Source organism: Macaca mulatta, chromosome 9 (genome assembly GCF_049350105.2).
Source record: "Macaca mulatta isolate MMU2019108-1 chromosome 9, T2T-MMU8v2.0, whole genome shotgun sequence".
Taxonomy (NCBI): Eukaryota; Metazoa; Chordata; class Mammalia; order Primates; family Cercopithecidae; genus Macaca; species Macaca mulatta.
The window spans coordinates 14,227,267-14,254,840 of NC_133414.1; the positions used below are offsets into that span (position 1 = coordinate 14,227,267).

At 41.0% G+C, this 27,574-nt stretch overlaps 1 protein-coding gene across 5 annotated transcripts in view; it reads left to right on the forward strand.

The window, feature by feature from the left end:
- CAMK1D (calcium/calmodulin dependent protein kinase ID) overlaps positions 1 to 27,574 on the forward strand; it is a 489,620-nt gene that overhangs the window by 324,228 nt on the left and 137,818 nt on the right. For all 5 annotated transcript variants that reach the window (XM_028825991.2, XM_028825993.2, XM_028825992.2 and 2 more), the window contains one exon: positions 2,453 to 2,527. In XM_028825991.2, coding sequence (XP_028681824.1) covers positions 2,453 to 2,527 — 75 coding nt within the window. The remainder of the gene's footprint in view (positions 1 to 2,452; positions 2,528 to 27,574) is intronic.

The following is a 27,574-nucleotide window of genomic DNA, read 5'->3' on the forward strand; positions in this document are numbered from 1 at the left end:
TTCCAGCCACTGTGAAACTGCTATTTTGATTGTCCCTGCTGTGTGCAATACTTCTTTGGAACGCTGCAATGAATTAAAAGCAATTTCTAGTCAGCACTCATGTAAGACATAGCGGGTTAAATAGGCTTTAATTCTCTGTCCCATATATCAAAGGAGGGGACTGTAGTCCTAATTTATTGGGGTCTGCCGCGTTGGCTAGGCAAGTGCTTTGTACAGACTTAATTCTTTGTGTTATTGTTGAATCTGAATGAATGACTGAACTCTGGGGCTCAGACAGCCTTCTTGACTCAACCTCCAAGGCAAGCTAGGGCTGCAGGTGCCAATCTCTAAACCCAATTTAGAGATTGAGTGATGTAAGCAGAGTGATTGGATTTAGCACATGAAAATGCAGCTTGCCCAGTTACATCTGAATTTCAGATAAACAACCATGCAGTACTTGGGACATACTTAAACTGCAGAAGTATTCACCATGTTGCTACAATTCAGATGTAACTGTGTGCCAGGCATTTTCTCTGGCCACTCTTCATATAATCCCATTCCTCCTATTTCTCCAGAAATCTAGGCTCTTCATTAACTCTCAAATGAGCTGGACTAAAAGAAAATGTTTATGACCATGTGATTGATTCCAATGGCAAATTACAACAATTTTTCCAAAAAGGGAAAATCTACATAATGCCTACTTTTTGTGGGCATATTCTTTTAGGTATATCCAGTAGTGATAATGCCATGATTTGTAGCATCTTGATAGTCTCAAGTTAAGCTCTCTTGGTTTCGTTGGTGGCATAGTTTATTTGGTTCATATGCTATATGGCTGATAGTATCTTGCTCAGGCTGTGTAGAAACTATGGCTGACAAATAATTAGACTCTATTCTTTGGAATCAGGTGGAATGTGAATTTAGTATAATCTATTGTTTTAGCTCCTACAAAACAACTGCATTAACTACTACGAGCTATAGAATTCAAAGGAAAGCCTTAGCAGCCTTTGTTAATTATCTTGTTCTCTTTCATCTCAAAAGGAAGATAATAGTCTTGTTTGTTTTCCACCTTATAAACTTCTTTTTGCAGGGAAGGCATCACACATTTAGGAAAATGGTTTCCCTTTTTCCTAACTAAATAAGGTTTCTTGCTGTTTAGTGGCAACAGCCTTTCAATATCATTCATTCATTCAGCAAGCATTTATTAAGCAGATTTGTGCTAGGCACCAGGAGCAACCAAAATGAATAATGTAGTTCTAGCTTTCAAGAGGGTCACAAGAATCCGCATGTTATGTGCTTGTCTTTAAATGGTTCAGCAGTCATTTCAATGAGAGGCTTATGGTAAGAGCTAATTATCTCCTTGAGTAATGAAATATTTTTTTTTCTGTCCAGTGCTTTAAATAATATCAAGCCTTACATTCTGAGCAGAAACTGCTCTTCATGGATAGTGCCAAGGGCTAGAATTCGGCTGTTTCCTTCTGCCCTGGTTCTTTAGTTAGGACGTAGTTGTTCAGAGTGGGGTCTGCAGGTCAGCAGCACCGGTATCTCCTGGGAGCTGGTTGGAAACGCAGGCTCCAAGGCCCCAACCAAACCTGCTGACTCAGGGCCTGCAGTGGAGCCAGATCCCCAGGCGATTCATTTGCACGTTGAAGTTTGAGCAGCGCTGGTCTAATATGGTATTTCTCCAGCTCCAGTTTGCACGTGTAGATTATCTCAGCATCTTATTACAATACTGATTTCTGGGCTCTGCCCTCAACTTGTATACTCTGTGCTTGTCGTAGGGCCTGAGAATTTGCATTTCTACTAAGCTCTTTGGAGATAGTGGTGCTGCCTGTTTGAGAACCACACTTTGAGTAGCACTGATCTAGTTTGCTTGGGAAGCTGAAGTGACATTTGGTAGTGGGGTGGAGTGGGGGGACATGAACCCCAATGAGGGAGTCAGGTTGGTTTTTTTTCCTTACACTGGACCCGTGAACATGCCAGAGAAACTGTTCCCTAGAACATATATATTCTCCAGTGTCTTACCAGGTCTCCCTGCTCCCTGACATATGCCTGTCATGGGGGACAGATTTTCATATGATTAAGTGGTCAGGCAAGTCCATAATGGCCACTGGGAGACAACACAAGAGGGAACGATTCTGCGCAGCAGCCCAGCCCTCTGAGTTGGGCCCTACAAGATAATAGGATGTGGGCAGGTTTGGCCCGTTTCTGGGATTCATGTGAAGCAACAATAGTTAATCCACTCTTGCTAAACTGTAGGGTATTGAGCCTTAGGAACGAAGAGGAGTGGAGATCAGGGAAGAACTGTTAGGAAATGGGTCTGGAAAAAGTTTGGGGACAAGATCCTGAAGTCTGAAATGTTTTTGTTCGGGAGTTTGGATTCTGTTTTGTAACTTTTTGCTACAATGCTGTCTGTTCTGAAACGTTTTCCTATCTAACTGTACTTACTATTTTGTGTGTCTATTTTTTTTTTCAGGATTAAGCATGAAAATATTGTTGCCCTGGAAGACATTTATGAAAGCCCAAATCACTTGTACTTGGTCATGCAGCTGTAAGTACCTTGTTTGACTGATGAGTTTTGAACCAATTTGCAAACTCCAATGTCTAAAGCGATCAGGTGGGAAAAGAAATGACTGAAGTGGGCCAGGTAAGGCAGTAGGGAGCAGGCCTGTGGGATAGTAGAGAGGCCCGTATCCAACTAAAGATGGTGGGCTGCCCACAGGAGTCTACAGGCCTCCCTTGAACCAGCCTACAGCTGCTGGGCTGGACTAATAACCTAGAGCCTCAGCAGTGAATGTGATGTTCCTGCTGCAGGATGTCTGTATTGCCTTCTAATATGTCAGGGCCAAATGTGGCTGCCTGAAGACACTTCAGTGGGCCCACTGTAAGGTACACTTTGCTCCTGTCTCTAGGAGAAACTCCCACCCTTGTCATCCTTTCCAGGGATGCCGGGGGAGGGAAGCAGATGGTAACTGTGTATACCCATTTCTTCCCTTGTACTCTTCCTTTGACAGATAAGAGCACATGTGATTGAAAAGGGAATTTGCGCCAGACATAAGAGAAGTATAATTGGCGTCAGACCATGACATTATCCCCCTCATTAGGTTATTTTTGCTTTCCATTAACACTGGAGATTACCAAAAGAGGGAAGAAATCAGAAAGCCAGATATTCGAATAGAGACTTTACTTGAACATGTATTTTTAAAAATTTAAACTGAAATTAGCCTCCCTGCCTGCATAAGTGCTTTACTCTAAGCAATATGGTTCCTAGGAATATCCCAGGGCTGCATTGAGTAGAATTAACTGATAGAAACTGTGTCAGAATATTATGCTTTAACCATTACCTGAATGAATAAATGCTGGAACATCATATGATTAAGTTTACCAACTGAGGAGATTTTTGTTGAAGATTAGAATATAGACTTAATTTCATGATTTATTAATGATTTTCAGACTTGGGATTGTCAAGGGTGTGTAGAATTCGTGATTAGGCTCACAATTTCTTTTCCATAGATTCTTATTTTCCTTATGAATGTTTAAACAACACAGTAACTTGGGATCATGTTAGGATGCAAATAAGTGTTCATCGGTGCATTTAGTTAACCTTTCATGATCTTCAAAATATTTTTGTAGGTTATGATATTTTTGTATAAATATTTTAAAGCTGTCTATGCCAGAAGCATATGTATTATTGCTCTCTGTCAAATGGCAGTTCTAGGTGGTGACTAGCAGTTTTAGAGATTTATACGTTATAGTCAGCCGTGATATAAGTCAAAGAAGTTTTTTGACTGGTTGGTTCCATGTTAACTCGAGTTACCTTTTCTAGTTCCTTGTTCTTTTCTAGTTCCTTGTTCTTCTCTTTGTGTTACAATTTGCTGTATTTCTGGTTTTTCCTAGAGAGCACTAGTTCTCCCCAAATTTGGGAGCACGCCCTAGAAGTTCTTGTGACTTTGCTTTATGCAAAGTCTGCTCTATAAAGATGCAAGTGCATCACTTTCTCATCAAATATCATTGCATAATTGGAAGATTATGAGATTTCAGTGGCGACCAAATGCCCCGCAAAATGTTAGCTGTGTATTTAAATGTGTGCTTTGTCACTGGTAATGCAAAAACTGCTAATACTCAAATCCAAAGTTATATGGATCTACTTGGTTAAGTTTTGTGTTTGTGGAACTATAACCAAATATCAGTTAAAGCACCTCAAATGTGTCCACCTCGGCTCTGCCTCTTATTAGCCGGGTGAACTGGGGCAAATAACTGGGCTTCTCTGAGTATCAGTTTCCATAATGGGAAAATGGGGATAATATTTTCGTTAGAGGATTATAGTGAGTAGTGAAGGAGAAAAGTGTAGTAAGTAATCTCACAATAATAGGTCTTCAGTATATGTGGTTTCTCTATGGATATCTGTATCATTTCATCACTGTGTCTCTACAGATGGTCTTTAATTTTATAAGGTAATGTTCAAGCTGATTTAGAATTTGCCTTTCTAAGCAACTTGGGGTTGTATACTACCAACAAAAGTTATCGTAAATATGGGTTGACATAAAAACATAAGAATGTCTGGAGCAAAACCAACCTTAGAACAAAGCCTGGAAGTCATATGAGGACACCGCTATCCCTGCCCCTCCCTGAGCTTTTCTGTCAAGGAATTCCTCCCTCTTTTGTGTTACAAAAAAAAAAACCTCATTGGCCCAGCATGGTGGCTCACACCTGTAATCCCCGCACTTTGGGAGGCCAGAGGCAGGCAGATCATTTGAAGTCAGGAGTTCAAGACCAGCTTGGCCAACATGGTGAAACCCCATCTCTACTAAAAATATAAAAATTAGCTGTGCATGGTGTCAGGCACCTGTAGTCGCAGCTACTCAAGAGAAAGAGACTGAGGCAGGAAAATCGTTTGAGCCTGAAAGGCAGAGGTTGCAATGAGGCTGAGGTCGTGCCACTGCACTCCAGCCTGGGTGACAAAGCGCAAGACTCTGTCTCGAAACAAAAAACAAAACACCTCATTAATGTGAACCACACTCATTAAGAATTTTTAGTAATTCAGAGAGGAATTAGGGTGGGATTAACTGTTGGGGGGCACTGTATGAGATTTGTCAGGCAAATTAATCACAAAATCCAGTTTAGAGGCAATGAATGTTTGAATTACCTAAGTAAAAAAATTATGCACAGCAGTAAGCAGTTCAGAAGCTGTGTTTACACAAAAAAATTAGATATGCTAATTTTTAAGTGTTAAATTGTATTCTTTTTTCATTGGTTCTCATTACTTTATAAAAATCAACTTTTTGGGGGTATCATTTACATACAAGTTACTGTATCCATTTAAATGGACAATTCAGATGAACATGACAGAATTATACCCATAAAGCCACCACCACAGTCAAGAGACAGAAAATTTCCATGCCACTCAAGACTCCTTGGGCCCCTTTGAAGTCTTCTCTTCCTCATTCATGACCCTAGTCAACCAGTGACCTACTTTACTTACTAGAGGTTATTTTATATTTTATAAAATATCGTATAAATTGACTTATATAGTATATACCCTTTTGTGTCTGGCTTATTTCATTAATTATTATTTTGACATTCATCCATGTAGCATGTCTCAGTGGTTCATTCCTTTCTATTACTGAGTAGTATTCCATTGTTATGAATATTACACATGTTTTAAACTTTTGTATTTATCGACACTTGGGTGGTTTCCAGTTTGGGGACTCTGATGGGTGAAGTTGCTGTGGACATTCATGTACAGGTCTTTGCGTGCATGCATGTTTGAGTAAAGACCTAGGAGTGGAATGAGTGCGTCATCTGGTAGATATTGTGTTCAACTTTTTAATAAACTGCCTGACAGTTTTCCAAAGTGGTTGTACCATCTTGCCTTCTTTTTTTGGCCAGCAGTATATGTCAGTTCCTAATGCTCTGCATTCTTGCTAGTCCTTGAGATTTTCACTTTTAGCCATGCTAATGGGGTGTAGTGATATCGCAGGGTGGTTTTAATTTGCATTTCTCAATGATGAATCATGTTGATCATCTTTTTATGCCCTGATTGGCCACTTGTATATCTTCTTTTATAAAGTATCTGTTCAGATCTTTCGCTCAGTCTTTATTGGATTATCCTCACATTATTGGGTTGAAAGTGTTCTTTATGTAGTCCATAGTTTGTCAGATACACGTAATACGAATATTTTCTTCCATTTTGTAGCTTGCTTTGCTGTTTTTTTTAATGGTTCCTTTTTAAAAAATTCATTGAAATATAATTTACATACTACACAATTCACCCATAAGGTGTACGATGAATTTTTTTTTTTTTTTTAGACGGATTCTTGTCATTTTGCCCAGGCGTAGTGCAGTGGCATGATCTTGGCTCACTGCAACCTCTGCCTCCCGGGTTCAAGCAATTCTAGCTCAGCCTCCAGAGTTGCTGGGATTATGGGCACCCGCCACCATGCCCAGCTATTTTTTGTATTTTTTGGTAGAGATGGGGTTTCACCATGTTGGTTAGGCTGGTCTTGAACTCCTGATCTCAGGTGATCCACCCACCTTAGCCTCCCAAAGTGCTGGGATTACAGGCGTGAGCCACCGCACCCGGCCCGAAATGTTTTTTAGTATAGTCACAGGGTTATGCAACCATCACTGCAACCTAATTTTAGGGACATTTTTGTCCCTCTAAAAGAAACCCTATACTCATTAGCAGTCACTCTCAATTCCTCACTCCCTCAGTCTCTTGTGACTACTTATTTTTGGTCCCTATGGATTTGCCTATTTTAGACTTTTCATATGAATGGAATTATACAATATGTGATCTTTTCGTGACTGGATTCTCTCTCTCAGCTTATTGATTGCAAGATTAATCCATATTGTGTTGTGTATCAGTACTTCATTCCTTTTTATTACCAAATAATATTTTATTATCTGGATATATCACATTTTGTTTCTCTATTTTTCAGTTGATGGACATTTAGGTTATCTCACTTTTTGGCTAATATGGATAATGATGCAGGCATTTTCATGTACAGGTTTTTTTGTGGACTTGCTTTCATTTCCCTTGGGTATATACCTAGGAGTGAAATTGCCGGGTCGAATGACAGCTCTTGTTTTAACATTCTGAGGAGTCATCAAACTATTTTCCAAAATGACTGTACCATTTCACAATCCCATGAGCAACGTATGGGGATTCCAACTTCTCTACATCCTTATTAACACTTACTCTCTGTCTTTTTGATGATAGCCATCCTGTGGGTGTGAAGTGGCATCTTGAGATTTCGGTTTGTATTTTCCTGATAACTAATGATTTTGAACATCTTTTCCCATGTTAGCCACTTACATATCTTCTTTGGAGATATATAGATATTCAAATCCTTTATCCTTTGTAAAACTGATTTTTCTTTTATTGTTGTATTGTAAGACTGCCTTATATATTTTATATACAAATGTCTTACCAGACATATGATTTGCAAATGTATTCCCCTATTCTGTAGATTGTCTTTGTACTTTCTTGATAGTATCATTTACAGCACAAAAGTTTTTTAACTTTGAGGTGGTCTTGTTTATTTTTTCTTTTGTTGCTTATGTTTTTGGTGTTATACTAAGAAGCTATCACCTAATTCTTTTTATCTTCTTTTTTTTTTTTTTTTTTTTTTTGAGATGGAGTCTCACTCTGTCGCCCAGGCTGGAGTGCAGTGGTGCAATCTTGGCTTACTGCAAGCTCTGCCTCCCTGGTTCATGCCATTCTCCTGCCTCAGCCTCCTGAGTAACTGGGACTTCAGGGGCCTGCCACCATGCCTGGCTAATTTTTTGTACTTTTAGTAGAGACGGGTTTCACCATGTTGGCCAGGATGGTCTCGGTCTCCTGACCTCGTGATCCGCCCATCTTGGCCTCCCAAAGTGCTGGGATTACAGGTGTGAGCTACCACACCTGACCACTATCACCTAATTCGTAATGGTACTTTTTGAAAAGGAAAGTGGTGATAATGTTCTTTTTTTTGGTGGTGATAATGTTCATTTTTTTAATGGCTTGTGCTTTTTGTGTCCTGTGTTAAAAGTCTTTGCCTGTGCAAATAATTTTTTCCTCTGGACATTACATAATTTTAGCTTTTCTTTTCTTTTCTTGAGATGGTGTCTTGCTCTGTTGCCCGTGCCTGAGTACAGTGGCGCAATCTCGGCTCACTGCAACCTCTGCCTCCTGGGTTCAAGTGATTCTCCTGCCTCAGCTTCCCAAGTAGCTGGGGTTACAGGTGTGCACCACCATGCCCAGCTAATTTTTTTTGTGTGTGTTTTTAGTGGAGGCGGGGTTTCACCATGTTGGCCAGGCTGGTCCTGAGCTCTTGACCTCAAGTGATCCGGCCGCCTTGGCCTCCCAAAGTGCTGGGATTACAGACGTGAGCCACTGTGCCTGGTCAACTTTTCTACCTAGGTATATTTCATGATCAATTTCAGGTTAATTTATATATATATAGTATGAAGTAATGACAGTATTCATTTTTGTCATAGGGCTATCCAGTTTTCAGCATCATTTGTTGTAAGTTCTTCAACTTTTTATTTTTTTTTCCTTACAATTGCTTTGGCTATTCTAGAGTATTTGTATTTTCATGTAAGTTTTAGAATAGACTTGCCTTTTTTTTTTTTTTCTTAGAGTTTAGCTTTATTGTCCAGGCTCGGATGCAGTGGCACAATATTGGCTCACTGCAACTTCTGCCTCCTGGGTTCACGCAATTCTCATGCCTCAGCCACCTGAGTAGCTGAGATTACAGGCGCCCGCAACCACGCCCAGGTGATTTTCTGTATTTTAGTAGAGATTTGGTTTCACCATCTTGCCCAGGCTCGTCTCGAACTCCTGAGCTCAGGCAATCCACCTGTCTTGGCCTCCCAAAGTGCTAAGATTATAGGTGTGAGCCACCGTGCCCAGCTGCCTTTTTTAATGCTTGTGGGAATTTTGTTTGGTCTTACAATGAATCTGTATATCAATTTGAGAACAGTTGACAGCTTAAAACACGTAGCCTTTTGATTAATCAACGTAAGTGTTTTCATTTTATTTAGGTTTTTTATTGCTCTCAGTGACATTTTATAGTTTTCAGGATGTAGGTCTTCATATACTTGTTCAATTTATTTTGAAGTATTTTTTATTCTATTGTAAATGGATTTTTATTTCATTTTTCTGGTTGCTTGCTGCTAGCATATAAAAATATAATTGATTTTTGTGCATTAGTCTCTGACCTTGCTGAATTCACTTACTAGTTCTAGTGTTGTTTTGTGGATTTCTTACCATTTTCTATCTCAATAATCATGTCATCTGAAATTTACATTGATTCTAGTTGTTCCCTAAAGGAATCCTATTTGGTAAAACTTTGACAGTTTAGTTCTAAATATTAAGTGTATTTTAATGACGTAATAATATGTCTTTAAAATATTTTATGTTAGATATTTTGAAAATTCAAATTAGTCTCTCTTACTCCCTTTTTGCCTCCATTAGTTGTCTGAATGAGTATGAAAAGAAAAAAGCAATGACAGAAAGCCCTGGATATATCAGAATATAACACTACTAGGAAAAATCTTTAGTTTGGTTTGAGGATTTTGTATCCTGTATTATTTTTGGTTGTTGTATTTTTTGTTTTTGTTTGGCAAGGCTCAGTGGTTTATGCTCCTGATAATCCATCTGTTTTTCTTTTATTATTAAAAATTTTTTTTCAGTAGTTGAGGTCTCACTCTGTCACCCAGGCTGGAAGGCACTGGTGTTATCATATATCACTGCAGCCTCCAACTCCTGGGCTCAAGCGATTCTCCCACCTTAGCATCCTGAGTAGCTGGGACTGCAGGCATGTGCCACCATGCCTGGCTAATTATTTTTACTTTTGTAGAGATGAGTCTTGCTGTGTTGTCCAGGCTGATCTCAAACCCCTGACCTCAAGCAGTCCTCCCAGTCTCCCAAAGTGTTGGGATTACACACGTGAGCCACTGCCCCTGGCCCCCATCTTTTCTGTCTGGGTCAGTGAGAAAGTGGAAAGAGTTTTTGTTTTTATTTTGTTTTTGTTTGACTAAAGAGCTTAGAAAGTCTTTAGCTTCTAAATATATGGGGAGGATCTAAAACACAACATTTTGGAGGACGGTATTTTACAATGTTTGTGCCTCGGAAAGTTTTAGTTTCCTAGGAAACAGCATCGTGGGCACTGAGAGACAACAGGGGATGCGCTAGCACCTCAATATTATTACCTGTCTAATTGCTATTTCAGTTCTGAGTATTGCAGTAGATTTGTTCCCGTACTGCTGCAGCATGGGACTTAATTGTTTCCAGAAGTCTATATTTAAATTTTATTTGGGTTTTTGGAAAAATGCTTTTTTTTTTTTTTTTTTTTTTTTCAGAATTCTGTTTTTGGAACATTCTGCTTTAGATAGGAGGAAGTCATTATGACATTGGGAGAAGTGATAGATGGAAAGTCAGTTCATTCAGAATTTGTTTCTCATCTGACTTGACTTGTAGAATATTAATCCAGGGCGAGGCGCTGTGGCTCACGCCTGTAATCCCAGCATTTTGGGAGGCGGAGGCGGGTGGATCACGAGGTCAGGAGTTCAAGACTAGCCTGGTCAAGATGGTGAAACCCTGTCTCTACTAAAAATACAAAAATTAGCTAGGCGTGGTAGCAGGCGCCTGTAATCCCAGCTACTCAGGAGGCTGAGGTAGGGAACTGCTTGAACCTGGGAGGTGGAGGTTGCAGTGAGCCGAGATCACGCCTCTGCACTCCAGCCTGGGCGACACAGCGAGACTTTGTCTCAAAAAAAAGAAAGAAGAATATTAGTCCTTACATTTGGAGATGAGAAAGGACACCGCCTCAACTCCTCCCCCTTCACAACTGTAACAACTTAGGAAGTAAAATAAACTTCAGGCTGATACAATGCAAAGGATAGATCAGAAATATTTTTTAAATGAAATAGATTATATTGCTGTGGAATTAGAACATATTTCCAATAAGACTTACATTTCCATATGTGGGTAACTCCTCAATTTGTACCTCCAGCCTGGAGCCCTGTCCAGAACTCTAAGCTTGTATATCCAACTGTCTTCTCAGCAGTTCCACTTGGCCAGGTAATAAGCATCACTCACATACCAGATCCAAAATAAACTCTTGAATTTTCCACAAAATCTGCTTCTCCTGCTGTCTATCTCATCTTAGCAAATGGCAACACCATTCTTCCAGTTGCCCAGGCCAAAAATCTGGAGTCATCCTTGACTTATCCTTTTCTCTTATACCCAACAATCCCATCCCTTGGCAAATCCTGTGGCCACCAGCTTCAGAATATACAACAAATGCAACCACTTCTCCTCATCTCTATGCCTACCACCCTGTTCCAAACTGCCATATAAAACATCTTTCTTCCCCCAATCCTACCCCCACTGTGCTGTTCCTTTTTAGTATGTTAGCCAGATCTTATCATGCCTTTGTTGAAAAACTCCCATTGGCTTCTCATCTTTGAGTCAAAGACAAAGTCATTATGGTGGCCTCCAGGGCCCTATGTGTCCTGGCTTCTGGAAACCTCTCTGACTTCCTGTCCCACCTTTCTCTCTCTCTTTCATTCGGCTGCAGCCTGTCTGGCTTCCTTGCAATTCCTCAAACATGCCAGACCTGCACTGCCATGGGGCCCTTGTTTCTGATATTCTTTCTGCTGGAATCACTTATTTTTTTAATGTTTTTTGTTTGTTTGTTTGTTTGTTTGTTTTGAGTTGGAGTTTCGCTCTTGTTGCCCAGGCTGGAGTGCAGTGGCGTGATCTTGGCTCACTGCAACCTCTGTCTCCCGGGTTCAAGCAATTCTCCTGTCTCAGCCTCCTGAGTAGCTGGAATTACAGGCACCTGCCACTACACCTGGCAAATTTTTGGTATTTTTAGTACAGACAGGGTTTCACCATGTTGGCCAGGCTGGTCTCAATTCCTGACCTCAGGTAATCCTCTCACCTTGGCCTCCCAAAGTGCTGGGTTTACAGGTGTGCGCCACCACCCCCAGCCAGAATCACTTACCTTAATGCCATCATGGAATAACGGAAATACGAGAATTTCTGCCAGGTGTCGCCTGTTCATTGAGATATACCCCAAGCTCCCCTGTATAAAATAGCAACTCCCACCACCACCTTGTGCCACACATACATTAATTCCTTATCCCCCTCCCCAGCTTTCTTTCTCTCTGTAGCACTTGTCACCATCAGAAGAGTTGTCTCTGCTTTCTTGTCTGCTGGAACAGTGCTTTCACGTTATGCTGGGCGCTTGACAAATGCTTAATTGATATGATCACATAGGAATGTAATAATGGTTAACATATTTCTTTACTCATTTAGTCCTTACAGTAAACTCAGGAGTTACTGTAATCCCAGTTTTCGATGAGGAACCTGAGCAGAGAGGTTGGATCATTTACCCAAATCAGTAAGCAACCCAGTGTTTGCCCTTGACCAGCCTAATACAATACACTGATAGCATTTTCTAGGAAACAAAGAACCTTGTAGGCACCATTAATGTGAATAGTTCAGTTTACCTGGAAAATGTTACTCGTTATGATTCAGGAAGTATTTTAAAAGCAGAGCTAACTAGAAAATATCTTATATTTTGTGGTGGTTTGTGAGGGGAAAAAAGTTTACTCAGCAATATCACAGGAATTCACTAGAACAATCTCGTTCCATTTACAACAATCATTATGTTTATTTCTTACATAATTTTTTTACCAATGTTGTGAGTTTTTTTACCAGTGTTGTGATTTTTTGCCAGTGTTGTGATTCCCTGCTGAGCTTGAAAAGCTAAGGACGAAACACACATTCTTTAAAGAATATTAATTTGGTTCCTGGTACCCCCAAGGCATGAAAATAGATCAGCTTCCAAGACAAAATATGGTTTCTCTACTCTGTTGGCTTGTGCAGTAAGCTGTTTGCACAGTTCCCTGTTTGTGGGGGTCACGGCTGTTAGCTGTCGTGTGGATATTGTATTCATAATTCATACTCTGTGTTCCCAGAAACAGTTTTAATTAGAACACAAATTATTACTCCCAATAAAAAGCCTTCTGTGAGTAGCCAAGCATAATAATGAAGAAAAAAAATGTTTCTGAATATGACACCTTAATATATTTACATATAAATTACCAAAATCTTATCTTTGTTCACAGCAGATGCTAATTGAACACCTAACAGACCTGTGGTTTCTGTTCAGCATTGTGGGGGTTGGAAGGGGCTTGGGGGATACAGACAAGACACAGCCGATGCTCCTCAGTAGTGCTCCTTGTAAAGAAGAGATTATAAACCTCGGAGGTTGCTTTCCTTGAGGATGGTGCCAGGCACTCCGGGAGGAGACACCTTAAATGGAGGGTGATTAAGAGTCAGCCAGATGGAGGTGCAGCCACGAGATAGGTAGCTGGGCTCCAGGCCGAAGGGCAGGTACTACCAGAAAGGTTAAGGAGCCTGGGAGGGAGGAAGAGTCTGTGAGGGGCTAGTCTATGGGGGCTTTGTCTGAGAGGAGGGCTGAGTCTGTGAGGGGCTTTGTGAGGAGGGCTCAGTCTGTGAGGGTTTGGTCTGTGGGGGATTTAATCTATGAGGGGTTTTGTCTTGTAGGAGTTCAGTCTGGCTGGGGTCGGGGGGTAATGTGGCATCTTGGTGGGAGTTATGGCTGGAGATGCCAGCAGAGGCTAATTCAATACCTCTGGTTGCTGCTGCTGCTGCTTAGTCCTTCTCCAGACTAACGATTGAATATGCTTTGTTATTTATTTTTTCTGCTACTGGAAAACCCGCTGATATAGAAAAGATTTAGAGAGTTAAGAAGATCAAGAGAAAAAACAGACATATTGTGGAGCCAATCTTACTAGGTTCAACTGTATGAAATTGCCAATGCATAATCATGTTTTTTGAGGTCTTCTTTTTTAATGTAAGCATTTATAGCTATAAATTTTCCTCTGAGCACTGCTTTTGTAGGATTCCATACATTTTGGTATGTTGTGTTTCTATTTGAATTTATCTTAAGATGTTTTCCCTTGTGATTTCTTCTTTGAATCACAGTGGTTGTATAATAGTGTGTTAATTTCTGGGTGTCCATGAATTGTTTAGTTTTCTTTCTAAGGTTGATTTCTAGTTTCCTTTTATTGTGCTTGGAAAGATACTTTGTATGATTTCAGTCTTTTAAATTTTATTATCACTTATTTTGTGGCCTAACATGGTCTACCCTGGAGAATGTTCCACATGAACTTGAGAACAGTGTGTATTCTGCTGTTGTTGGATGAAGTGCTCTGCATATATCTGTTAGGTCCAGTTTTTCTCCAGTGTCATGCAGGTCTTCTGTTCCCTCATTGGTCTTGTGTTTGGTTGTTCCATCCATTACTGAAAGTGGGGTACTGAAGTCTTGTAGAGATATTTCTCCCTTCAATTCTGTCAATGTTTGCTTCATATATTTTGGAGCTTTGATGTTTGATGCACGTATAGTTATATTTGTTACGTCTACTTGGTGAATTAACAATTTTATCCGTATATAATAGCTTTCCTTGTCTCTTATCACAGTTTTTGACTTTTTATAATCATGTTTTTAATCCAGTGATTTTTTTTTTTTTTTTGACAAAGTCTTACACTGTCACCCAGGCTGGAGTGCAGTGGTATGATCTTGGCTCGTTGCAACCTCCATGTCCCAGGTTCAAGTGATTCTCCTACCTCAGACTTTCGAGTAGCTGGGATTATAGGCATGCACCACCATGCACAGCTAATTTTTGTATTTTTAGTAGAGACAGGTTTCACTATGTTGGCCAGGTTGGTCTTGAACTGCTGACCTCATCATCTGCCCACCTCAGCCTCCCAAAGTACTGGGATTACAGGTGTGAACCACTGCACCCGGCCCAATAATTTTTGACTTGAACATTTTCATACACTTTTCTAAATACCATCTTATCCATTTTAGCCAATACGCGTGACAGTCAACATCTTTCATCCAACATCTAATAAGTTCTTAAAGTATGTACAGTTTAAAAATCCCATACGTTATATGAACAACTGTAACCTTTTTGAAAAGTTAGATCTGGTCACTAATATTCAAATTTAAGAAGTCATAGAAAGTACATTAAGAGTCTGTTCATCCTTAGAATATAAAGCATCAATTTCTGAAACTATCCATTTATTTACTTATACATTATATAGATATTTATTTGATTTAAGGATATATGTAATGTCACAAAGTCAGTAAGATGGGGCTAGTAAAATAAAAAAAAAATACAGATAGTATCACCATGGACTTCATTGCTTCTGACTCCCTAGTAGATAAAAACTTGGGCTTATAAAAAGAGCATAGATGCACTAATAAATTTCAGAGTATATCAGATTAGGCTTTTGAGTTTGAGAGGCGCTTGAGTTGCATTTCTGTTTGATGACTTATTAAAGAAATAGCACTCTACCCCAGCCAAACTAATTTCCTCATGCCCTGCAAATGCAATGTAGCCATTCCTGCTTTGGGTTTTCCCTCATGTCTCCCAATTTCCATAATGCTCCTTCTACTCCCTTCAGTCATCTAGAACCTCTCTTTTCTTTTACAGCAGCACAACAGACTAAATCCCTCATAATCCAACCCAGGCTTCTGAGTACCCGTCTGCCTGGAGCACAGCCCCGCCCGGCACCCCAGCATATCCCCCTGGCTAATTCTTCATCATCCTCTCCTCAAGGGTGTCTTTTCCACCAGGGCTTTCCCTGTGATACCAAAGCATGCTGCATAATCCCCAAGGAAAGCGATCATTGTGAGTTACACGGCTCCTCTCTAAAATGTAAGCTACACATCCTCTCTCATCCGAGAAGCCCCAGCCACAGAAATTTTCTCTTTCCTAAAATTCTGTAACATCTTAAATCTGTACTAATCATTATGCATCATCATATTCATTCATTCACTCAACAAGTATTTATGGAGCCCCCCCACCATGGGAGAGTTGAGGCTGGAGGTGTAAACTTCCTGGTGTTCCCATTTGGAAGATTTTTGCCGGGCATCTGGAAAGAGTTTGGGGGAGATCTTGCAGAGTTTATATAGGAAATTAATTTAGGAATGTTGTTAATTGGTAAGAGCATTGAATGGACTGGAATAGAGAGTCTGGGCTTCCATCTGCCTCTCATGAGGTATGTGATAGCTCAGCACCTGGCCTCTCTGGGTCTGCTTATAAAGTAGAGGGTTTTTAGTTGTTGTTTGTTTATTTGTTTTAAATAGGTTTAAATGGTTTAAAAAGGTTTCAGGTCTAAAATTCCGTGGTCTCATGTTGTCGTCCCCTTTTTCTCAGTGTAAATCTCCATGAAACAAGCACAGATGTTAGAAATCCAGTTGTTGGGTTTGCTAGCAAAGTCTGTTTCCTGAGATGGTATTTCTAAAACCGATCTCATCTCTTTGAATCCTTGGAGGTTTATGAATAATGCATGTTGGTGATGATGCTGGCACGGCAGTCCCAATGAATGTGCGAAATTTGATGTTTCCTACGAGGAAGAAGGGGAGTGGCTGGGATTATTGAAAGGCTCTCTGGTTCTGGGTTTGAAGGAGGCATTTAGAATTCTGCTGGATCCCCTTTTGCTACATCCAGATGATTAATTTTACATCTTAAATCCTTGCTTGTGATCGCTTGCACCCAGGAATTACAGTGAGCTACGATGGCACCTCTTCACTCCAGCCTGGGTGACAGAGTGAGACCCTGTCTCAAAAAAAAAAAAAAAAAAAAAAAAAAAAAAAAAAAAAATTTTTTTTTTTCACTCTACTGTGGCTCAGGCCTCATGCTCTGTTCCTGGCCTGCCTGCTTTATTTCTGCCTCTCCTGACCTCTGACCACTCACTTTCTTACATTGAGGGCTTTGGTGATCGACTGATAGATTTCAACTCCTTCCCCAGCTGTGCAACCAGGAGGATCAAGTGTCCACAGGACAACCCACATCATAACCTCTGTGTCCTTAATCATTTTCTCTCCTAAAACTCCATGTTTAAGCAGCACACCCCCATGGCCACGCACTAGAGTGGCGTTCCCCAGAGCTGCTACAGGTCTATCATCCTGATCACCACCACTCCGTGTCTGCCTTCAGCCTAGTTGACAACAACCCCTTCATTTCTTATTTTGATGCCTGTTCTCTGATGCTTTGAGAACTCCTAGTGCCTCCGCTAATCCTGGGCTTCCCTATCTAGCCAAACCCCTTGCAGCTTCCCCACGATCACTCTCCTGCCGGCATCTTTCCTTCTTTGCCTGCTGCACTCACTCTGCAGATTCAACACCTGACCGCAGTGCAGCTGCCTGCATCCCCCGTTCCTGCAACAGGGCTGCTGGGTCCCGTGGAGGAAACCACGTCGTCGGATGAGTGGCAGCTGCTGAAAACTGAATGAAATGAAATCTCAGCCCGTTCCTCAGCACCATTGTGCTCTCTTCTGCCGTGATCCTAGTTAGATGTTCTTCCTTTCTCCTTTATTTCATTTATTCCAAATATTTGTCATTCATTCTAAGCTAGCTGCCCCATAGTCTTTCAAGAAGTACACTGGAAATCAGTCTAGGCAGACTAACATGGTATCAAACTTACTGGTGAACAATTCCCCCATATTTTGGTATGTTGGTTAAAAAACAGTTGGAAATCTTTAATCAAAGTATTCAACAAATTAAATGCTCCAGACAGTAGGTTTTGAAGGTTGTAGCGAATAGTAATTATTGAAAACAAAACTTGAAATACATTCCTACAAAAGAGAGAAAGAAAACAAATTAGGTGATGAGAGCTTAAATGATGTGTAAGAGTTAGTTTTGACATTCTGTAATTGTGCCTTGTGGAAAGTGTCTTTGTGGTGCCCCTGTTTTTAATTGGATAATTTTATATCTGTACAGCCATGGAAGGAGATTGAGAAAGCTGACTGTTTTGCAGTATCCACATTTGGGGAAACATTAAATCATTAATTGGAGAAAGTTTATGTTTTAAAATTATTTACTTGTTAAAAGGTAGCCAAATAGGTGTACCTATAAAAATATTTTGAAGGCTGAACTACTTATATACTTGGATTAAAAATTTGCAATTTAGAATTTGCTCATTTAGCAAGATTTCCTGTCAATATAGATACTGTAGCAGTTGTAGAGAGAATATTTTCCAAGTTAAAAATATGATCAGTAGAGAAGAATGAATTGAAGAAGGTATGAACAATTTAAAGCTTAGTAATCATCAAATGCAAGTTTGAAGAAGATTAAAGAAAGTTTTATGAAAAAATGAAAATAATACATGTTAAAAAAAATGAATTCCCAGATACGGGTTTAGAAACATAGAAATTAAAAATCTGATTAAAATATGTGGGGGGTATGTGCCAAATCTAATTATTCTGCTTATGTTATTTTCTGATGTTTACTTAGTCTACACAAAGAAGTTAAAAAATTTTTTTGCTTTAACGGAAAGTTATTTTAATTTTTGGAAATTTTCTATTTTTAAAAATAATGATTAAGTAAAATTCTTTTTTTTTTTTTTTTTTTTTTTTTTCTGGAGACGGAGTCTCTCTGTCCCCTAGGCTGGAGTTGCAGTGGTGCGATCTCGGCTCACTGCACCCTCCGCCTGCCAGGTTCAAGCTATTCTCCAGCCTCAGCCTCCTGAGTAGCTGGGATTACAGGTGCATGCCACCACACCCAGCTAATTTCTGTTTTTTTTTGTTTCTTGTGTTTTTTTTGAGATGGAGTCGTGCTTTGTTGCCCAGGCTGGAGTGCAGTGGTATGATCTTGGCTCACCATAACCTCCACCTCCCGAGTTGAAGCGTCACTCTTGCCCTAGCCTCCCGAGTAGCTGGGATTACAGGTGCACACCACCACGCCCAGCTAATTTTTGTATTTTTAGTAGAGATGGGGTTTCACCATATTGGCCAGGCTGGCCTCAAACTCCTGACTTAGGTGATTCGCCCTTCTCGGCCTCCCAAAGTGCTAGGTTTACAGATGTAAGCCACCAGGCCTGGTCATAAAATTATTTTTATAAGCCTACCCATATGATAAAAACCAATTTATCAATTCATAAATTAGAATTTCAGATATATGGTGTTGTTAACTTCAGTGGCACGTTTTACTGTCAGGATGGACCGATGGATAACGTTACGCTGTTGTTCTGTGATAGCCCTTCCCGTCTTTTTTCACTGTGCTCCTTATGTGGTTTTGTCATGATTTATTTTGCTCCCATTTAGTCTGTCTCTTCTGACTATGAGCTTCTTGAAAACAGGATCATTGTTTTAGTATTTTTGCATCCTTAAGGCCCACGATGCACAATGCCTGGTATGTAATAGGTTCATAATAAAGTATTATGAAGTAAATTAATTTAGGAATCCAGGTGTGTGTGTGTGTGTGTGTGTGTGTGTGTGTGTAACATGAACTAATCTATCAATACAGTTTTTAAATTCAACATTATACCTTTCTTTTCATCAACCCCTCCAGTAACCACTTATTCAGACCCCTAGTGACTAAGCAAATGAGGCTGAAAACATTTCAGGGCAACTAGACATGATATTTTTCATTCATCATAGATGCATGAGTGCACTCTGAAAATGACGAGGTTTCATTGCATACAAATGTGACATTTAATGCCGTTAAAACAAACAAATTAGGCCATAAGGAATAGCAAAAATTAAGGGACAGGGAATTTCTTGTCTTTGAGAGTAGTGATGTATACAGACATCACTAGTATACACTTGCTGCAGAGCCCAGCGACCAGTTTGTGCTGCTTAAGACAAGTCAGAGAGGGCTGTGTGCAGGGACCCGGTGGCAGCAGTGTTTTCTAACATCTTAGTATTTTAAGAAGCTTACATTCTCCCTAGAAGAGGGGAGAACTTTGAATTTTGTGACATTGAGAACTTTGACGTTTTTGGTGGATGGATCAGTGATGTCCAACGGCATCTCTATAGGGTCAGATGTGCTAAGAAAGGAGAGAAGCTGTGTTAGGTCGGAGAAGGGGGTATCTCGGAAGTAGCCACAACCAGGATATTTTCTGCTGAATTATGCCAAGTCCTTTGGAAGAAAAGGCTCCAGGTATTTTAGGTTGTAAGCCCTTGTTAAGGCTCCTCAAAGAAGATAACTAATTTTTTAAAAAACATTCCTCAGTATAGAAGAAGATGATTGATTTGTGGTCTAAATACTAAAAGACATCCAAATCATGGGACTATTTTAACATAATTTTTAAGTGATCTCTTATTTTTAAAAATCACAGCACGGAATGAATTGAACAGGTTCCTATAGCCATGGTTGGTAAAGACGATGTGATTGGTCAGCTTCTTGTGTAAATATGTATTATACATCCCTATTTATAATTCTTGTAATGACAAGAAAAAACTAAGAATATATTCAGAAGATATTGGGAGTTTGGCCAATTTTTTTTTTGTTTTAATCATCGTGCTATTTATTTAGTGTCAAGATCTTTAAACTCTACAAAGTTTACTGTATAAAACAGGCAAACATTTATCCAGGGTGGTTCATATGTAATGCTCCAACTAGAATCGGAGGAGAGTAGCTGCCTCCCGAGAGTTCAACAAGGTCTGTAAGTAAATAATGTTTTTCAAAGGTTCCTAAAGAGTTAAGCCTTGTCTTCCAAAGGTCTTTAAGAATAGCCATTAGTGGCTGGGCGCTGTGGCTCACTCCTGTAATCTCAGCACTTTGGGAGGCCAAGGTGGGTGAATCATTTGAGATCAGGAGTTCGAGACCAGTATGGCCAACATGATGAAAACCCGTCTCTCCTAAAAATACAAAAATTAGCCAGGCGTGATGGTGCATGCCTGTAGTCCCAGCTACTCAGGAGGCTGAGGCAGGAGAATAGCTTGAACCAGAGAGGAGGAGCTTGCCGTGAGCCGAGATCACACCACTGCACTCCAGCCTGGGTAGCAGAATGAGACTGTGTCTCAAAAACAAACAAACAAACAAAAGCAATGGTCGTTACTAACTCTGCTATACTAGAACCTTTAGTGACGTTTAGTTGTAGATATGTGTTAGAACTATTTAGAAACACCACGTGTACCTGAGTTTCTGCATCTTTTACAAGGACTCAGTACTGAGTGACTGTGCCTCTCAGGTTTAGAAGAGCCACCAGGACTCAATCATAGCTACAGTATTAAGCTGGGTCAAAGATATGCCTTCCTAAGAAGTACGACTTGCTTAACCAGTAGGAAATTGACCCCAGCCCTTTATAAAGAGCCTGGGCTGTTCACCATCTGTTTCCAGGAATAGTTCTCCAGCCGCTGAATTATGCATATTTTTATTCAGAAAAGTCACCCCAGGCCTTCTCGTTGGTGATTCACTGTCTCCCTGTTCTCAATCATCCTGGGCTGGAGAGATTGAGAGAGAAAGGATGGCATTTTCGAGCGGAAACAAGTCATGGAAGATTAAGGACTGGCGAGCGCCTGGAGACAGACAGACTCTCACTTTCAGAACAGATGAGTGGGCAGTAATGGGAATTTTCGGCTCTTCAGGAAAGTTGTACAGGAGATTATGAGGATTAGGTGGGACTTCTCTGCTTTTTCTGCTCTGCCCTTCAAGTACATCTTATTTTGTTCCAGCACTTCCAGACTGCAGCTGCCCCCTCTGCTATGGCCCAGAGAGCTGATACATTCACTGGGTAGATAAAGACACACAGTTTTCTGGATTCGAATCGCAATGGCTACAGTGAGAGCCTTGAAATGTACGACTACCAGCTGGAACAGCAGTAATTACAGGAGTTCAGGATGTTTCTGAGGCTCTTTGCTGCTCACTTTAGCCTGTTTGGAAGTTAACATTGTTCACACATGGACACTCACATTATCCATGCCATATACATATTTGGGAATATGCCCTGGATGAGGTTACTTTGTACATGTTGATACAGAACCATTGTGAAGATACGATGTTAATGAATAAGCGCTGTGCATGATATTGTAGCAGTATATACTTTTTTTTTTTTTTTTTTTTTGAGATGGAGTTTCGCTCCTGTTGCCCAGACTAGAGTGCAGTGGTGTGATCTCGGCTCACTGCCACCTCCGCCTCCCAGGTTCAAGCGATTCTTTTACCTCAGTGTCCCAAGTAGCTGGGATCACAGGCGTGCACCACCATGTCCAGCTAATTTTTTATTTTTAATAGAGACAGGGTTTCACCATGTTGGTCAGGCTAGTCTCGAACTCCTGACCTCAAATGATCCACCCACCTGGGCCTCCCAAAGTGCTGGGATTACCGGCATTAGCCACCGCACCTGGCCATATATACTTTCATTTATGGCTTAAAACAGAGTTACATAGAAACATACTGCTTATTTATACAGGAAGTGTCTGGAATATGTAGAAAACTGCTAAGGCTTAATTATCAGAGGGAAGATTGGGTGTTTGGAGTGGGAAGCAAACATTTTTTACTGTATACTCTTGTACTGTTTGAATTTTGTACCATGTTTAAAAAATTAAACAGGCTCTATTTGTACTTCTTCCCATGGCTTTAAGACTTAATTGTAAAAATCACTTTCCAGATCCATAAAAACCTTTGGGTTCCCTCCAGCAGACTGGATCTTTTACTACCAACCTCAAATAGTAATTATTTTCCTACCACTGATAATTCTCACAGCAGTGAGAGTCACTTATCAATATGACAAAAAAAATTCATTTTGCTGGCATAATCGGAGCCTAAAATCTTCCTCTGTAGAGAGAGATGATTGAGAGAAGGAGGTAGCTACAGGGATGTGTAATACACTTGAAATAGGGAGAGACCTGAAGTGGTCCACTCTCAGAGCACATTCATTTTTAATATCAGCCTTCGTACTGAGCCCTTAATGGCTTGGGTCTTTAATTATCTCACTGAACAATTTATGTTGATTCAGGACCAGCCGTTCTCTTTGATTTATTGATACTATGCTCAGGAAAAAAAAAATAAAATTACGCAGCTTGTTTTGACAAAGCACCTTTCAACGCAATGCCTCCTGCGTTGTGCCCCAAAACCATGTGCCAGAAATGTTTTACATCTGCTTTCTCCCTACTGGGTTTTACATTTGTAGTAGATGAAAAGATGCAGTTTGATTCCCGTTATGACTTTAATATATGAGTGTGGAATCTCTGTGAGTTGATGAGCTCCTAATTTTGTTGTAATGTGAGGTGGCTGATGGATGGTCGTGATTGGCGTCTGAATTCTAACTAAATTATATTATCACATGATCAAGTCTTGAAACCAAAGGCACATGATCAAATCATTAAACCAGAGGAATATGTACAGCTCAGAAGTATCCGAGACAAAGGTGGAAGGCATCACACTAGGACAGGAGGCTCCATTTGCCCCAGTGCAAACAAGAGAACCATGACTGAAAGCAAAGCCACATCTCTTAATTCCGGAGACAAATCAAAAAGAGGGGATGCTGAAGTTCACAGCTGCTACAGGCTACAGTGTCAGGAATTTTCCTTCCCATTGATGAGCTCTAAGGCTGTAATAGATTGTGCTTTCTTGCCAGTATGCCTCCTGTTCCTTCCTCCCGAGGTTCTCAAGGTCTCAGGAACATCTTGACTCATAAGTCTAAGAACAACTTGTTTCAGTGATCAATAGACTTGAGTATAGCCATAAATACAGCTGATTAATGACCTATATCTCTGATGTAGGTGTTAAAGTTAGTTGAAAACAATCCCTGCCTACTGAAAATGGGCATGACACAAAACAGGAGGGAATTAAGGTGAATGAAATATCCATTTAATGCAGGCGCTGCTGACAAAGTATTTCATGTTCTACTTTGTTTGTAAGGTTAGGCAATATCCCTGTGACACCTGTCATTACATTTTCCAGTCTACCCTTTAAAGACCTGCTTAGTTCTTTCTTGGCCTAAAATCTGTCCTGGGTACTGGGTGAATACGTGGCTTATAGTTACACCTGGGTGGCTCAGTTGGCAAAGCTCTGCTTAGTGTGAAGGACTGAATCTTAGTGTAATGGCATCTGGAACATAGTTCTGCTTTCATCCCCAAAAAACTAAATCAGTTATTGAAATATGAATCAATAGAAACCAATCTAATTACTAACTTCTATTTAGCCTCTGGAAAAAAGGTACATATAGGAGAGAAAGATTTAAAGAATTACAAACAGCTCAATAGAATTTGGGGCCTTAATTTTACCAGCTTTTTCTTGCCATGTTTGTGGAGAAAACTGCGTCTGAACCCTAAGGTCCACAAAGGAGGTGGTGACATTGTGCAGATCCTTCAGGGGCCATGAATTCCTTTAATTTCCCAAACACTGGCAGCATTCGTTTAGCCTCCAATATCTCTGAAATGAGTTACATTATTTTAGTTTATTAATTTTTTTTTTTGAGACAGAGTTTTGCTCTTGTCGCCCAGGCTGGAGTGCAATGGCATGATCTCGGCTCATCGCAACCTCTGCCTCCTGAGTTCAAGAGATTCTGCTACCTTGGCCTCCTGAGTGGTTGAGATTACAGGTGCCCACCACCACGCCTGATTTTTGTATTTTAGTAGAGCAGGGTTTCACCATATTGGTCAGGCTGATCTCGAATTCCTGACCTCAGGGGATCCACCAGCCTCAGCCTCCCAAAGTGCCGGGATTACAGGCATGAGGCACCACACCCGGCCCATTCTTTCAGATTTGTGAGAAGGCGATTCAGGCTTCTGAGGGAGAAAATATTAGGTTCCCTTCCTTCAGTTCCATAGAATGCTTAGCAGCGGGAGGATGGCGTTCTACCCGTTGCCTTCCTGCTTCATACAACTTGGACTAAACTGAAAGGAGGGAGATGATGCTCACTTTGTTGGGGGGAGTCTCTGTTGTCTTAGGAGGTTTCCCTAAGCAACCAGCTTAGGGAACCAGCTTTAGTCACTTACTCAGTTCTCTCCTCCTGCGCCCCGCTGCTCTTTCAAACACAGCTGAATCGCTGTTAATTGGTTAAGTGTACATAATATCTAAACTAGGTATACTCTTTAGTAACCTGTTTCTCCTTTTAGTAGTTCGACCACCTGCTTCATAAAGAAGTTGTATTTCTCTCTCACCCTCATCCCACATTTGAAGTGTATTTGAACAGAAAACTCATGTAAAAGTACCCATAAAGTGATTTTCTCCCAAGAGTAGATATTAAGAATTGGTTTGAACTGGCCGGGCGCGGTGGTGACACCTGTAATCCCAGCACTTTGGGAGGCCGAGGCGGGCGGATCACCTGAGGTTGGGAGTTCGAGACCAGCCTGACCAACATGGTGAAACACCGTCTCTATTAAAAATACAAAATTAGCCAGGCCTGGTGGCGCACGCCTGTAATCCCAGATACTTGGGAGGCTGAGGCAAGAGAATTGCTTGAACCCAGGAGGTGGAGGTTGCGGTGGGCCGAGATCGCGCCATTGCACTCCAGCCTGGGTGACAAGGCAGGACTCCATCTCAAAAAAAAAAAAAAAAAGGAAATAAAGAAAAAGAATTGGTTTGAACTGAGCCTACTGTTTATAATTTAAAATCTCTCTATATTCAGCTTATTATTAAGTGGGGGGAAAAATGAGGTCTAAGTTGGGTGAATTCATTTTTATGGTTCATTCTGATTTGGAGTTCAACTTTTGATTGAAAGGTTTATACAAAGTAAACAAGACATTAACATACGGAGGGCTGTCATGTACAGAGATTGTCGGTGCTGGCAAATATTTATATTGTTTTGTGACTTGATGTTGACAGTAGCAGTGTCCTGTGACCTGAGTACGGCCTCGTGCTCTGTGGCTGGTCATTTCTCTTCCATCTCCATGTGGACCTGATAGCTTCACTCGGGCCTTGTGTTGAATACCTATCTCACATGACTGTAGACTTGATGACCCGGAGAACTGCCAAAAATATGCGTAACCGCCATTTATGGAGTACTTCCTGTGCCAGCCATTGTTCTGTACACTGTGTCTTGACTCATTTCATATTTCAGTATCTATTATGGAGGTTGTTAATAAAAGACTTTGAGATTTATAGAGAAAAAGAGTTATTTTCTATAAGAAACAATCTACAGGCCGGTCACGGTGGCTCACGCCTGTAATCCCAGCACTTTGGGAGGCCAAGGTGGGCGAATCACGAGGTCAGGAGTTCGAGACCCTCCTGGCTAACACGGTGAGACCCCATCTCTACTAAAACTACAAAAAAATTAGCTGGGAGTGGTGGTGGGAGCCTGTAGTCCCAGCTACTCGGGAGGCTGAGGCAGGAGAATGGCTTGAACCCAGGAGGCAGAGGTTGCAGTGAGCCGAGATTGCGCCGTTGCACTCCAGCCTGGGTGACAGAGCCAGACTCCGTCTCAAAAAAAAAAAAAGAAATCTGTAGATTGGAGAGATGCAGCCTTCAATGTAAAACAGAAGCACAGCCTATAGAAGGGAGGGCAAAGCTGGTATTTATGCCTTACGAGACCTGTCTTATATACGTATTTAGTAGATTTGGGAGAAATCTATGAATATTTATGAGGGAGGTCAAGTGTCCATGTAGTAGATAAATGTGTATGTAACACGCATCTCATATTCACTTTTAGGCTGGGTTTTAGCATCACAATGAGGTAGAATTTGGCTCCTATGTCAAAAGATGAACTGCAGACACACAGTTTGTGTGCAGTCTCTCTAAGCTGGCTGACACTGGCTTAAGGTCTGCGGCTGTTTATGAGGAAAGATTGTTTGTAAAACCATGAGGCCAGTCCTCTGAGTTGTTGCAGGACTGCGCGGTGCGGGGGTGAGGGTGGTGGGGATTGGGGAAGCTGGTGTCAGGCAGTCTGTTGGGGTCAGTTGGAAAAATTTTCTCCGTGCTTGTTTTGACGATGGTTTTTAGTAGCTGGTTTCTGTTTAATGACAGGAAGGAAAGCCGTGTGGCACTTAGTAACACAGGATTCGTGTCCACCCCCTCACCCTGTTATGGCCACTAGGTGTTGTTTTCATGTGTCATTTTAGCCACAGGGAGCCCTTTCTGTCTGTTGGCTGGGGGCATTGTTTGACAAAGTCAAGTCAGAGATGACAGGTCAACACCGTAGTTTTGTAATGCAAGCCATCACACCTGCATGACTGAACCATGAATCCCTGAAACAACAAAGAACGCATCTGGAAACTTGCCCTTTCTTTCCCTCAGCGTACTGAAGACTAACTGTAAAGGGATGCTTGAAACAGAAGAAAGACTGGGGTAGGTGGGCTTTCTAGAAATTGGACTGCTACATGAAATAGTAGGAAATAGGAAGGCAGCCTCCAATGACGGTATGAGCTGGCACTTGTTCATGGGGAGGGAAACTGTGGACAAGAGAGGCTGGATATCTGCCACAGGGCTGAAGTTTTATATATATATATATATATATATATATCTTTTTTTTTTTTTGAGTCAGAGTCTCACTCTGTCGCCCAGGCTGGAGTGCAGTGGCGGGATCTCGGTTCACTGCAACCTCCGCCTCCGGGATTCAAGCAATTCTCCTGCGTCAGCCTCCCAAGTAGCTGACGTTACAGGTGCCTGCCAGCACGTCCGGCTAATATCTTTTGTATTGTTAGTAGAGACGGGGTTTCACCATATTGGCGAGATCGTCTCTTGGCTAGGCTGGTCTCAAACTCCTGACCTTGTGACCCGCCCGCCGCGGCCTCCCAAAGTGCTGGGATTACAGGCATGAGCCACTGTGCCCGCCCCCTCTGTATTTTAATATGCAATATTTGTGGTGCATCCCCTCTGTGAATAAAGTGAAGAGGAGGAGG